A 15,347-nucleotide genomic window follows, 5' to 3' on the forward strand; every position below is an offset into this window, starting at 1 on the left:
ATGGCCTAGCTTGCCACATCTGAAACACGCATCACTATCAGCTCTACACTCACCCAAATGGTGTCTACTATATTTCTGACATAGAGGATTCGTATGAGCGTTGTTAACACTACCTTAGGTCTTGAAGACTGCTTCCTTATCCCAATTATTATTTTTGAATTTGGGAATGGGAGCACTGGCTAAAGAGGGTGTTGGGACTGAAGACCTTTAATAAAACTGAGGACGATTACCACCTTCCAACCTTGGCTGACTAAAATTAAAACTACCCATTCTACCCTTCTTGTTTCCTTTCTCCCTTTACTTATTCTTTTGCTCATCTATCTATTGAGTATGGACCATCAGCCTATACAAGTCCATCTCACTAATCAACATTGTAGTTCTACACTTTTTGACCACACTATCAGACACACCAGACACAAACTTACTCATCTTAGATCTATTATCAGATACTACATTAGGAGCATATCTATCTAACTGAGTAAATATAAGGGAATAATCCTTTACGCTCATGTTGCCCTGCCTCAAGTTAATAAATTTTAACACCTTGACCTCCCTCAACACCAATGGAAAAAATCTGTCTAAGAAAGTTGTGGCAAACTCTTCCTACTCTACAGGCCTTGCATCAACACGCTTATCTACCTTTCACTGCTTAAACAATGAGTGAGCTACATCCTGCAATTGATATGTAACTAAATCAGCACTCTCACTAAATGTAACCCCCATAGCATCTGTTACCTTCTGAACCATATCTAAGAATTCCTATGGATCCTCTTCAAACTTGGATCCCGTGAAAGAAGGAGGATTTATCCAGATGAAGTCCCAAATTCTTGTTGCAGCAGTATTGTCCACTGAGTTGGTTGGAACACCAGTTGGTCGTTTATTCTGTGCTGCTAGAGTTGTCTAGAGTAGTAAATACAGCTCTGAACTAAATACAGCTCTGAACTTTGCGTGAGAGACATACTCGTCCAAAGGATCTGCCTGGACGGGCTGAGGGGCTGGCTGATTTTCTGTTCTTCTTCTGTTCTTCTTGGGACACATGTTCTGTAAATGAAAGAAAGAAATAGATTAGACTGAGAGTTTAACTTGAGCTCATGCTCAATCGCACGACGTGAATACTGGAAGAAGGGAAACTTTTTCCTAAACACCTTGTAGCCTCTTGCCCATAATTGTGGCGCGCTACACACCCATGTACAAGACTCTACTTGATGCGGTTTTCAAACTTCCTAGGACACTTTAAAACCTTAGGCTCTAATACCAACTTTGTAACAACCCGGGACTACCCCTTAGTCATCACATGGTGCTTACAGTCCCGAGGGACCACAAGCTAACCCATGAGTTGGTACCTGCTGTGAGCACTAATAACATAATCATAAATATGGAAAAATACTAATATGCCATAAGGTTTTAATAACTGGAATCAATACTAAATCATGAATCTAAAGAAATGACTATCTGGATTTGATAAAAATATTAAAATCTGAATAAACTGACTACTGACTGTAATATCTAAATACTAAATAACTGACTCTAATTTTTGAAAAGCCTCTCAACTGTAAGACTGTGAGTTGATGGGACAGGCCCCAACTAACTCTACTAGCTACTAGACTGAAAGCATGATATAAAATAATCCGTCCTCGAATGATAAGGACTCACCACTGCTACAGCTGAAAATCTGAGAGTCTAAATGCTATCGAAAAACTGAGATTCAGGACCTATGATATAAGACATCATAGAGCAAGAAAAGATTATGCAATCAGTACTTTGAATGTATTGGCATGCTAAATGAGGTAGGCTAATATACATGGTTTCATGAACAGAAATAATAGTCATCTGAATATGCATGTAAGACATGGAATACTGAATAGAGAGCATAAATTCTATAAATATTATAAATATGTCAAATTTGTAAATACTGAAGATACGCGAAAATGTATAGTTATTGAGGATGCATGACCAAGCATATAACATAAACTGAGTAAAATCTGTAAATACTGGAATAACAAAGTAACTGACATCTATATGCTTTGGTCAAACAATACTAAGACTGAATAACTGAATTGAGATCGTAACTGTGACTGAGACTATGGAAGGTATCATCTAACCGACATGCCCCAATCTGAGCTAATCGGGGTCCAACATGTAACCTCACTTGGAAGGGTGTTAATACCGTGCCACGGGTACTAACACTGACTGCGTGTATCCACTAAACTAATATATTATCCAAAGGACTAAGGGTGTCAAGCCTGAACTGACGGGTGACTCCTGCGAGATAGTCAAGCCTAATCTGACGGTTGACTTCTCATATCCTACGCTGGCTATGTAGTTCTGGAGTATATGGACTGCTATTAGTGACTCTGCCTATTTGACGGGGAATCCACCATCTCTACACTCGCTTGGTGCTAAATACTACTCCCAACTGAATGACACTAAAATACTAGACTGTTCTGAGTTTAACTGACTCATATCTGACTGTTCTGAAAATGCTCATAGTATATTTTGAAGACTATTTTATACTATACTGAGACTAGACTAAGTAAACAGCTATGGTTTCGGGTATTCAATACCCTCAGGACTCAAAAGCAATAATAGTAAAAGACACCAAAACTTGGAGGACATAGCATGAAGGCTTGTAGTAAATATTCACTCTTGTAGGCATTTTATCAAACACTTAATATGCATGGTTTAGTCAAATCATGGGAATAGTATAAAACTTGAAATAATAACATGATTTCAATATTTACAACGTAAGTCTTGATTTAATTCCATGAATGGTAGCATTGGAATGTAGGAAAGTGATTAACAACATTAATTTCAAGCATACATAACGTTAAATCATAGTTCATGGAGATTCATGGGTGAAATTACAATTTAAAATCATAAATCTTGAAAGGATAATGACTTTCGAAATTAAAGTGGGTACTTGGACTCCATGGGTGAAAGAAACCCATGGATGAACATTTAACATACCTTAATGGGTAAATTTCTTGAAGTTCTTGGTGAGTTCTTGAGGTTTCACCTTGAATTGGAGAGCTAGGGTTCTTGATTGAGAGATAATATTCTTTGATTTGGGGGAAAAGTTATTAAAATAATGAATTTAAAACATTTTTAGGACATAAATACCAAACCTAGGTGAATTAAAATAATAGGAAAAGGACTATTTTAACCTTGGGTGAAACTTTTAATTTTCGTTGAAATTTTCCAAAACTGGCACCTAGCGTTACGCAGCGCTATCGCGCTGTTTCACTGGAATCGGACAATTGGGAAAATGCACTATGGCGCGACACGGTGAAATCGCGTTTCCACCTTGTTTGCAACCTGGAAGCCCACCGCGATGCGATGGTATCGCGTGGGATCACTGAAAATTGACAATTTTGAACTAAACCTATGACGCGATGCGCCAACATCACGGAGGCCCACTGGTTTTTGACAATTATCATTTAAAATGGCTTTGCAACATGCTGATGACTGAAATGATGGTGTTTTACGACTGAAACTTAAAATAGTCATAATTTCTTACTCGGTTATCGGATTTAGGCAAATATTATACCGTTGGAAAGCTTATTCAATTCCTCACACAATGGAAAGTCGAAATATGAAAAATTCCACATGAAATAAACATCATTCATTTTAGAATCTAGTCCTTGATATTTTAGGGGCGAGTTTAAGCTAGGAAAAGTTTGGGGTATTACAAAACGGAACCCTGCCTCCAGGAGATTCTCTTTCTTCTAGTTTTTCCCATGATTTTGTCATTTTTTTTATTAATTTTTTCTGGTTCCTTTATTTAAATTACTCGAAACATGGTCAAAATCTCTGTATTGAATTTTGCTTTGTTTAAGTTGTCTTCAATGATAATAAAAGTTTGTTCTTGCGTCGAACTTTGTTGTTATTGTCATCTTCTCTAGAACATAACATAATCAAGCTATTATCAACAACAATATATATTTTTTTAATTAGAATTTGTGTCTTCTATTTTGAGAAATTTTTATTTTTAATTGATGAGGTTATGGATTTTTTTCAAAAGAGGAATTTGAGGAAAATGGTGGTAAGGAGAGAGAAACAATTGAGGAAATGAATTATGATTTAATTTCACGAAAGAAAGAATTTCATTAATATAAATCCTATGTTGTTTTTATAAAAAATAGTCAAAGATCAAACTTGATAAGTTTTTAAATAGTTTAAGAACCAAAACTGATAAATGCATAATTAATGAACTATTTTTGATCTATTATTATAGTTAAGAGACTGTTTATGACATTTTCTCAAAAGAAAATTACATCTAGGATTTAATATGATAAAAATGACTAAAATAGTCCATTATGCTTGAGTGTAAGTTAAAAAAAGTCCTTTCACTTATTAGCTTTGGCTTCTTTAAAATCTATTAAAAGTTACTCCCTCTTGTTCAAAATAAATGAATTGTTGGAATATGGTAAACCCCTTAAAAAATCATTAGGACATAAATTATACGTTACTTTTCACTATTATTCTTTTAATAATTCTTTTAGAAAATGAAAAGTACTTAAGAACCTCATTAAATGAAAGAGTAAAATTGAAAAAAAAAATTAACATGTCTCTTGAAGAATGAACAATTCATTTATTTTGAATACTAAAAAATAACTGAATAATTTATTTATTTTGGACTAAAGGGTGTAATAATTTTAGGGATTTTTTGGTGTGAGATATCTATATCTATATTTATCTATACCGTATTTAAGGTGCGAAGGGTCTTATAATATTATTTGAACCTTCTATCCTTCATTAAAAGACTACAATAGACAAGATCATCTTTTTACTATTTTCTAATATTTAAGAATTAAGAATTAAATATTTATTAGTAAAACCTGTCCTTGTTTTATTAAAACTAGTTTAACCACACGTTTCTCGCACATATAACCTTTGAGTATTTAAAATTAAATAATTTTATCTATTGTGAAGATTTTTACTAAAGTGTAACAGTTTAAAGTACTTTTTAAAGATTCTTCACACTTAAATATAGTGAATGAACTCATTTTTACCCCTCAAAATTAAGAGTTGCCACATCACATTATATCCCAGAGAGATTCTTATGGAGGTGCTTGGAGGGGTGCCCATAACGTATACTAGGTTGATTTAGGAATGTACGACATCGTGAAGACTCGTGTGAGGATGGTAGAAGGAGATTCTGAGCACTTTTCTATTTTGACATGGTTGCACCAGGGATCAATTCTTAGCTCGTTTTACTTGCCTTAATGAAGAATATTTTGACATGGTGAATTCATGGGGAGGTACGTTGGTGTGTGTTATTTGTTGATGATATTGTACTAATTGATAAGACTTAGGGAGGAGTTAATGATAAGTTGGAGCTTTGGATGTAGACCCTTGAGTCTAAAGGATCTAAGTTAAGCAGGTTTAAGATGGAGTATTTGGAATGTAAGTTTAGTGATTTGTCGCATGAGGCAGACGTGGTAGCGAAGATAGATTCTCAGGTTATTCAGAAAAAAGAGAGTTTTAAGTATCTCGGATTTATGATTCAAGGAAATAAGGAGATTGATAAGGATGTCGCGCACCGTATTGATGCAGGATGGTTAAAATAGAAGATCGCTTCAGGATTCTTGTGTGATAAGAATGTGTCTTCCAAGCTGAAAGGTAAGTTCTACAAAATAGCAGTCTAATGGGTTATGTTGTATGGATCAGAGTGTTAGCCAGTTAAGAACTCCCATATTTAAAAGTTGAAAGTGGCGGAGATGAGAATATTACGATGGATGTGTGGACTTATCAATAGAGATAGAGTTAGAAACGATATTATTAAGGAGAAGATGGAAGTGACTTTGGTAGAGGACAAGATATGAAATGTGAGGCTGCGATGGTTCTGACATGTGATGAGGGGAGGCATGGATGCTCTAGAATGGAGGTGTGAGAGGTTGGCTATGGATGCTTTTAAAAGTAGGGTAGTGGTAGGATAAAGATGTATTGGAGGGAGGTGATTAGACATGACATGGAGCAGTTACAGCTTACAAAGGACATGACCTTTGATAGGAAGATATGGAGGACGTCAATTAAGATAAAGGGTTAGTGGGTAGGAGTACGTCTGTAATAGTAGGGAAGAATGCTTTATTTGCATCTGTACCTATACTTTCTTGTAGTCTCCTGTTCATGGTGTTTTGGTGATATCTATATTTTTTGAATAGTTATTTTATAGCTTTATCTTGTGGGGGTCTTACTTCCTTTATTATATAGCAGTATGATATCCTTTATTGTTGTTTGCTTTATTTGTTTTGTTTGTTATATTGTTATGTGTCCTAACCCGAGGGTCAATCAAAAACAGCCTCTCTACTTCATCTATGGTAATGGTATGGACTGCGTATACTTACTCTCTCCAGACCCTACTTGGTGGTACTACACTGGGTAATGTTGTTGTTGTAAAACTAAGAGCTGCCACGTCACAATATAACTCACATAAAATAATTTGAGTTGGAAGTCCTCTCTTAAGTAAAAAAAAATCCTAATCTTATTCCAACGTATCTTCCACCTCATCTGATGTTGACACTATTGCTACTCTCTTCGATGGTCTATTCGCTAAGGTCAATTTGGTTAACATTATAAATATATATAACCTTAATATATTTAATGATCCCTAAAGGTGATGGTATCAATGCTTATCCCAATATCCTAAAACCCCATTTCAACTCCAATTCCACCCGTCCATTCATCAAATTGACAATACTTTCAGCTTCAAAGCTCAATAACATTCCAAACAATTTCCTAAATTTATCAATTCTTCAAATAGTGAACAAATCCAATTTTAAGAAACTGAATAAAAGTATCTGCAATGCATTTTGGGGAATTTATAGAAACAAAATTTGGGTCGGGTTACGGGTTATAATGGAGGGTATATTTGGACCTTTTCGCAAAGTTAAGGGGTATATTTGTTCCTAAACTTTAACAGCGAGGACATATTTGGACCAAACTTGTAACGAGGGTATATTTGAACCTTTTCGCAAAGTTAAGGGGTATATTTAACCCTTTTCCCTTTTGTAAAATAAGCATTTTTGAGGAAAAATAACGTGTTTCATTATTTTTCCTAGCAAAATTATCCTTAATTAACAACATAATTCCAAAATTATTCTTTAACCATGGGGCAAAAACTTAACCGGGTCAAGACCCCATATAATTCGGGCCGAGTCAGCATATACCCTTCAAAACCTTCCGTTCACGTCAAAGAAAAACCCTAGTTAAACCGTTATAAAACCAAACACCCTTCCTTCTCTCTGTCCGAAACACCAAAGTATCGGTAAATTTCTCCACTTTTCGTTTTGCTTTCATGTTTAATTATAAAAATTTAGAATTTTTTATCTGTAGTATAAATAATATCATACAATAAGCTGTCGTGGTTTGGCCTTCCCCAACCCCACACATAGTTGGAGTTTAAGTGCACTAGACTAACCTTTTTTTTATCACTGTAATATGCAAATCCTCCAATAAAATCTTGTAGTTCGTTCTTTCCCGAGCTCGCACATAGCTGGAGCTTTAGTTTATCGTCTGCCCCTTTTTATATCTATAGTATGTAAAATATCATCATTATGCATTTTTTTTGTTTGAGTAGAAATAGGTTCCACTTGGTGGTGGGGTGGGGGGCTGTTAAGTGTTGTGAAGAGGGTTTAATTGAATCCCATTTGTTGGAAATTTAGGTGGTATAATTAGCATAAAAGACAAACTTTTTGGTTGTTGCTTATCTTCAGCGCAAAAAACTAAACTTTTTTGTAGTTGAGGGGGTAAGTACTATGAAGAGGATTTAGTTGAATTCCCTTCGTTGGGAAGTTACTTGGTATAATTAGTGTTATAAACTCAATTTTTTTTGAATTGGCGGGGGCAAATGTTGTGAAAAGGATTTAGTTGAATTCCCTTTATTGGGAAGTTATTTGGTATAATTAGTGTAATAAACTTAACTTTTTTTGTAGTGGCAGGGTTAAATGTTGGGAAGAGGATTCAATTAAATCCCCTTTCTTGGAAAGTATTGTAAAAACTGAACTTTTTTTTAGTAAGTGTTGTGAATAGGGTTTAGGTGAATCCCCTTTATTGGAAAGTTGCTTGGTAAACTTAGCATAAAAAATTGAACTTTTTTGTACATGTGTAGATTGTTGAATCCCATTGGTTTAGTTAAGTGTATTCACTCGTTATGGAAGTTTGGATTTTCTTGAATACCCATATTAGAATTTTTGACTCTGCCCAAGTTCTTTTCCCAAGGCAAAAGGTCATAATGACGACATTTAAATTCGGTAGATTGAATTTATAGTGGCAGGGTTAAGTGTTGTGAAGAGGGTTCAATTTAATCTTCTTCGATGTAAAGTTACTTGGTATAATTGGCACAAAAAATTGAACTTTTGTTTTACATGTATAAATTGTTCAATCCCATTAGTGTAGTTAAAGTGTATTCAACTCATTTGGAATTTGGATTTTCTTGAATCCCCTTATTAGAATTTTTTTTCTTCTACCCCCTGTTCGTTAGCCAGTAAATGATGACTTGATATTGTCTCTACTGTATATACATAGAGAGTTGGCAATATGATCTAGTGAGTGGGCAAATAGAACTGCTTACGAAATTCAAGGCAGTGTGTGCACTTCTTTTTAGGATAATTGTAGTGTTTGGTTTAGCCTCCATGCATCTCGACTGATTCCAAGGGTTACCTTCCCCCTCCCACCAATAAAGTTACTCTGTCCACCAAGACAAGCAAGATGTAAAGTAGGACTGTGCAGATTTCGGTTCAAACCATTAACCGAATCGATAATTTATTTATCGAGTTAACAATTCGGTGTTTTAACTTATCGGGTCGGGTGTCGATTTTAAATTTTTCATTATCGGGTTATCGGTTCGACTGGCAATTTTCCTAAAATTTATATTAGGCTACCCGATAACCCGATTGTCAAATATGTCAATTATAATTACATTTCCTAACTTCCCATGGGCCCAACCAATTAATGAATTATATAAATAGCATAAATATCAACTTGTTAAAAGTAATTATACTTTTTTAATTATTTTACTTTCTTTTTTTATTAATACATAGCCGATATATACATAGCATTTTATATATATGTGAATTTTTGTAATATATTTAGGAAGTTGAGATTTTTTTTATAATATTAGAACATAAGTAATGTATATGTGTAATTTTTATTTAAATATTTAAATCTTATTTCCCAAGCTCAGCCCACCGTCATTACTTACCCTAGGGAGAAAGGGATTCACATATCACATTTCATATTTTCATTTCTGATTTCACTCCGCCTCTCACTCTCTCACTCTCTCACTCTGCCTTTCTCTCAAAGTCCGATAATATCAATAGACCCAAAGACAATTTGGTGAATTTCATTTCTGATTTCACAAGGCAGTCACTACGCCTCTCACTCTCTCACTCTCTCTGTCTCTCAAACCAATAATATCAGTAGATCCAAAGACGGTCAAAGACGATTTGCTGAAAACTGAAGAGATTCAAGGTTCAAGCTTAACATTTGCTGAAAACTCAAGAGATTAGAGGCGTCCAAAGACGATTTGCTGCTCGGCTGTTGTTGTTGTGCTCACAGGTAATAATTCATGTTCGTTGTGATTTGGGATTTTTGGTGTATGTCTATGTTAAGTGTTTGTTTGAAGTATTTGGACTGAAAGTGTTGACTTTTTTTTGTGGTGATTAATTTGGGGTTTTGTGAATTGGAGTTGTCATAATTGAATTTTTAGGGTTTAGGATTTTTTGCTGATTTGTTTGCTGGTGGGTGAATTATGGGTTTTTTCTCAAGTTTCTGGAATTTGCAATTTTTCACTGTTTTCTGGAATTTGCATAATTGAATTTCTGGTTTCTGGAATTTGTTTGTGTCCGTGATGTTGGGTCGCTGTTGTTGCTGTGTTGCATTAGTTGGTTGCTGTTGCTGTTGGAATTAGTTGCTGTATTTTCATCGCATAGTACTAATGTAAAAGCATTTAAGAAATGGTCATTTAAGAAAGGGACGTGTTTTGTTTATTGTTGTGACCCTTTGTCTTTTTTATTCATGGCATATAGATGAAAATAAAACCGATGCTCATCTGGCCAGAATCACCAGATTATAAATCTAGATGAACCGCATGCACAGGTCAAAGGGCTCAGCAAGAAATATTAATCACTGCAAATAGCGTAGCTCATCATTAGCAAAACTAATTTCAATTCAATAGCACCAAAACTAAGCCAACTTGTGTCAGTATCACATTAACAGTTGCACTTGAAATTCATCATGCCCAACTCAAGATAAGTCCTAAGGTTCTGTTAAAGTATCCTTAATAGCATCTCTTTCTCTGGATGGAGAGCCTTCTTATCCTTTTAGGTCCGACCTCTCTCTTCCACTTTCCACCACTGAATTTAGCTGCCAACCCTAGTCAGCTGGCTTAAAAACTTGCGTGTTATGTTAAAGGGGGTACGCGGATTTGGGCTACTAAGTGGAACCAGACCATGAAACTTGCCATTTGCACTCTCCTAGGGTGCGCGAAGGCAGAAATGGTATAAGTGTTCAGGTGAACTTACATAGTTTTAGCTTCTTGAAAAATGAAGATACTATGGATTTTAGATAGGGTTTTGTAGCAAGACAGGTTGGTATGTTTTCTGGTTGTTCAATCTACAGTTTATGAGCAATGCCCCCAGCTTTTAGCTTTTCTGCCAAGTTCAATATCTGGGCTTCACCCTTCACTTCAAGAGTTACCTAAATAACCAAGAAAGAAACTTTCATTGAATCTTTGATCTTCTCTAAATTCTCTATTAATAATCTGAATTAGAATGCATTGAACTGGAACATATGGGGACGTCATTTTGAAAAGTATTTCATGATTATGAGGAAGTTGCTTACTAGCTTTGGACTTCAAATTAGATATGTTTAATGTTAATGGTTAATCCGATAACCGTGCTGATAACAATGAAAAATCGATAAACCGATAACCGATTAATCGATATCTTAACGGTTCTTTAACGGTTTAGCATATATACAAACCGATAATGAATAAGTAAAACCGATAATTTTCAAAACCGAATCGAACCGATCGATATGCAGCCCTAAGGAAAGAATTCACCTAGTGTTTTCTTTTGCCTCAGGGGATTTGAACTAGACCTCGTGGTCTCGATCCACTTGATTGACCACTAGGCATAAATGTATTTTGATATATAGCAGGTTCAGTTCTCAGGGCATAAACGTATGGTGATTGAGTGTGTCATCTTACGCTAAAGTTTTCTTAGCACATTTTCTGCATGTCTATTATGATACAGAACTATAATTGCACTTTTGAAACAATATTGAGGTGAAGGCAGTGGGTGCAGTAGCAATTGGTACACTTAATACAGTAGATTCATTACACAGATTGAACGTCATCCTCATATTCCTCGGGTTTATTAGGATAGAGTTCTTTTATCATATTTGCCGTCAGGGCTTTGGTCTAGTGGTAAGACCGTAGTTTGTGATAAGTGAACTAGGCGCATGCCGTGTGTTCGAACCTTGCTGCAGACAAGCGTAGTATTTAAGTGGAGAAGGATAGGAGAGAGGTCCCATTATCCACTGAGTTTCGAACCGTGCATCACTGGCCCTCAGGATGTCTCGGTTATAAGGGAAGATCCTTTAGCATATTTTGCCCTTTGTTTTTTTATTGTGATCAGACCTGTAACTGCACTTTTTGATCTAAAGTGTTGTTTTTTGTCTCACAGCTTTGTAGAGATGGCTGCTAATAACTTTCCAACAGAAGTTGACACGGAGAAGGTTCTTTACTTTTGTGACGTGTTTATCATTTTGTCTATATTTATCTACAAGGAATCTTTCTTTCTGTGTGGTTATCACACTTTTGTTAGTAATTCTACCTTCTAAGTTTCTAAATATTTGCATTCTGCGTGAGATGCTGAATGCGGAACTTTTCAAGCTAAAACTTTCTCAGTGATCTTACACCCCCTCCCTTTTCCTTATGTATGCAGATTTTTGGCATGGCCGAGAAGGAGATGGAGTATAGAGTTGAATTTTTTAACAAGTAAGGTCAGTGGCGGATCTAGAGTTCTAGGAAGAAATAAAAATGTAGTGCCTAGGATTTTAAACCTGGAACCTCAGTGTAAAATTTGAACTCCCTGAACCATTGAGCCAATCTTTTTATATATATATATATTTAAAATAAAAGAATTACCTTATATATACCGTGTATTTTTTTGTCGAGGGGGTTCGTGTGAACACCCTCACGACTCCCTAAATCCATCCCTCAGTAAGATGTTCCAAAACATGACTATTTGAGTCACAAGTCTCTTTTGCAGTAACCTAACAACACAAAAGAAAATCTTGGAGCTCATAAATAAAATTAATTATCCATACATTCAGTTTTCTTCTAATTCAACCCCAGTATTGTTGTGTAGTTCCTTCAGTAGAAGACGTATGTACAAAATTTTTGAACTTGTTTCTTGTTTTGTAATCTAGGCTAACCCATACATGCTTCAACAAGTGTGTCTCGACAAAGTACAGAGAAGGTGAGCTATATATGGGTGAAAATACCTGCATTGATCGTTGTGTCTCAAAATATCAGCAGGTAAATTATTCAGTATTTTCATTTTAGAAATTTTTGTTTCCTTTTGGTCGGAGGATAAGTGATCTGGTTGCAGTTAAATGAATTTTTATTTGGTAATTTTAAATTGCAGTTGCCTTTTCACTCAAAAATAGCAGAAAACAATGATCTTTTCTTCCTTATATTTTGTGTCATGCGCTTATGCTGGACCTCTATCAGTTTCTAGGTTTAGATAGCAGTTCATATACATCCAGTTCTTTATTTTTCCGAGGCTGTTTGATCATTGTGTACTAAAGAATAACAATTCTTAAGTTTTTGACCCAATCAAAATATTCTTACTGCATGATAATTCTTACAATTCTAGCTTGGGGGCTAGGGTAGAGCCGTGAAAGGTCGCTGGATGGGGTCACCAGAGGTTGGGGAAGAGACAGGGTAGATAGGCTGTGAAGAGTACAACAACAACTACAACATCAACAACTCCTCAGTCCAAACAAGTTTGGGTTGGTTATAAAAATCCTCATTTCTTCATTTGAGCTCATATCATGTCATCATCATAATATATAGTTGTGAAGAGTACTTTAGCTAATATACAAACGGATTTAGGAAAAATCCTTTTTATAAAGTTTGAGGGGCTTGTAATACTCGTGCTAGTTTAAGATAAATATTTAACAGTCATTTTAGTCCATAAAAGATGATTAAAACTTAGAGAGTATGTATTGCAATGCAGAGAACTATGTCTCAGAGAGCTTATAAGTAAAAGTATTTGGACCCTAGTTTGTGGGTAGAAGATTTTACTTGTTTTAAAAAAAATTAATAATAATTTCCTTTTTCTGTCAAATGGACTAAATCAGTAAATATGAATCATGACCAACCAGCCCAAAGTTAACTTGGGTCTAAATGGGCTAAACAATGAGTCATAACACAACACATATAACTTGACCTTTTGTTCATTCTCTTTTGAGGCATTAATTGAGATTCTCAACCAGCTCTCTACTGGTTGTGTCAGTTAATCTACAAGGCAGATTCAGTTATTTCATTACTACTCCGTAGATGATTTGTTTAACCTGTGTAATTTCTTCAGCAGTTATTTGATTGTCCTGTAACTTACTGGCAAATTAACTTATATGCAATTAAAATTGCAAACACATTCAGCGTTCACCAATCCGCTCTGACCCACTACTTCTCTTAGTAATCTAATGATATAATTATCATAAATGATATTTACAAAATAAAAAAGCTTGATAACAACAACAACAACATACCCAGTGTATTCCAACAAAGTGGGGTTTTGAGAGGTAAAGTGTACGCAATTCATACCACTATCTCAGATGAAGTAGAAAGGCTGTTTCCGATAGACCCCAACTTAGGAATATTGTCTTAAAATTAATTTGGCCAAAGTTCCATGACAATCCTCAACACAAATATTGTGCCAACGTAAAAAATATTAACGGAAAAATTTATCTAGCAATTGTACCTCAAGTCTCAAAACTTGTGACCTAGCTATCAAATATATAAGATCCAATAGAAAACTTTGGTGATTATACTCAATTTCTTACTCAAATTAACCGAAATCAGTTGAAGATTTCTATTCCATTATTCTTTACGAAGAAGAAACAGATCTTAATCAACACTATCAAATAGGAAAAGAAAAACCGAATGGAAGAATCATAAGAAGTTTTGTCACTAAATATACTAATAGGAGCAAATTTACCACACATTGACCATATCTATAATCTTTAGCTATACTATATTAAAAAAATGAAGGCCCTTAGAAATATTGGTTGAACTTTTTTCTCTTTATTAAAGACTCCACAATAGACAAAATTGTCATTTACTATTTTCCTCAAATAATTAATTTTTTAATTATTATCTTAATATTTAGGACTTTGAAATTAATTAACGTTATAACTATTAAATCTTTACTTATTTGTAAGATGAAGAACTACTATTTAGTATTTTAAATTGATTTTTTTTTTGGAAAGGTAACTTTTTATCTATATATACACAGGTGTACTACATCAAAAATGTGTAGTCCCCCTTCCAAAAGTATTACAGAAACTATTTGATTCCTATTTGTACTTTTTGTCACAAATAGTCTAGTACATCAAAACTATCTTCTGTTTGTCCTAACACTTTCTGTTCACACCAAAAATAATAAAGAGCTAAACAATTCATCTTAAAATACAACAACAACAACAACAAAGCCTAGTGTATTCCCACAAAGTGAGGTCTGGGGAGGGTAAGATGTACGCAGTCCATACCACTACCTCCGAAGAAGTAGAGAGGCTGTTTCCGATAGACAATTCATCTTAAAATTCTGTAAATTATTCTGTTTGCCTTTAAAACACCTTTGATTTCTTTCTTTCCATATTGTCCACCTTTGGGACAATCTTCCATCTCTCCTTTTCTGTAGTATTTCCCACTCTGATCCAACACTTAAGAACACCTTCAATGTTTCTTGGTTTTACCCAAGTAATCTTCCTTTGGCTGATGAATATCCTCCAAAGCTTATCCATCCATTTGCAATGTAAAAAGAGATGGTTAACTGTCTTGACTTGTTTCCCACATAAATAACATCTAGAACATAGTTGGAAACTCTTTTCTTCATATTTTCTTGTGTTAGCATTACTTCCTTAGCCAACAACCACGAGAAATAGTTGACTTTGTAGGGGATTTTGACCCTCCATATCATTTCCATGGTGAGAGTTCTCCTGTTTGTGAGATGATGAGATCTTTGTATGCAGAGTTTACACTAAAAATCCCTTTACTTCCCTTTACTGCCAATCTTCCATACCGTTGTGTCCTCTTCCCTTGTTAGATTGTTAAA

At 34.9% G+C, this 15,347-nt stretch overlaps 1 protein-coding gene across 1 annotated transcript; it reads left to right on the forward strand.

The window, feature by feature from the left end:
- The first annotated feature begins 9,190 nt into the window (after positions 1-9,190).
- LOC107873742 (mitochondrial import inner membrane translocase subunit TIM10) lies at positions 9,191-13,955 on the forward strand. Its single transcript, XM_047404142.1, has 5 exons — positions 9,191-9,558; positions 11,688-11,739; positions 11,949-12,001; positions 12,436-12,544; positions 12,897-13,955. The coding sequence occupies exons 2-5, from the start codon at positions 11,698-11,700 to the stop codon at positions 12,954-12,956; spliced, it is 264 nt and encodes an 87-aa protein (XP_047260098.1). The 5' UTR covers positions 9,191-9,558; positions 11,688-11,697; the 3' UTR covers positions 12,957-13,955.
- The last annotated feature ends 1,392 nt before the right edge of the window (positions 13,956-15,347 follow it).

Source organism: Capsicum annuum, unplaced genomic scaffold (assembly GCF_002878395.1).
Source record: "Capsicum annuum cultivar UCD-10X-F1 unplaced genomic scaffold, UCD10Xv1.1 ctg5272, whole genome shotgun sequence".
NCBI classification, from domain to species: Eukaryota; Viridiplantae; Streptophyta; class Magnoliopsida; order Solanales; family Solanaceae; genus Capsicum; species Capsicum annuum.

Coding starts and splice junctions, on each gene's coding strand:
- LOC107873742 (XM_047404142.1), top strand. CDS start 11,698: ATGGCTGCTAATAACTTTCCAACAGAAGTTGACACGGAGAAG. Junction 12,002..12,435: donor AGAGTTGAATTTTTTAACAA/GTAAGGTCAGTG, acceptor TTTGTAATCTAG/GCTAACCCATACATGCTTCA. Junction 12,545..12,896: donor GTGTCTCAAAATATCAGCAG/GTAAATTATTCA, acceptor CTTGGGGGCTAG/GGTAGAGCCGTGAAAGGTCG.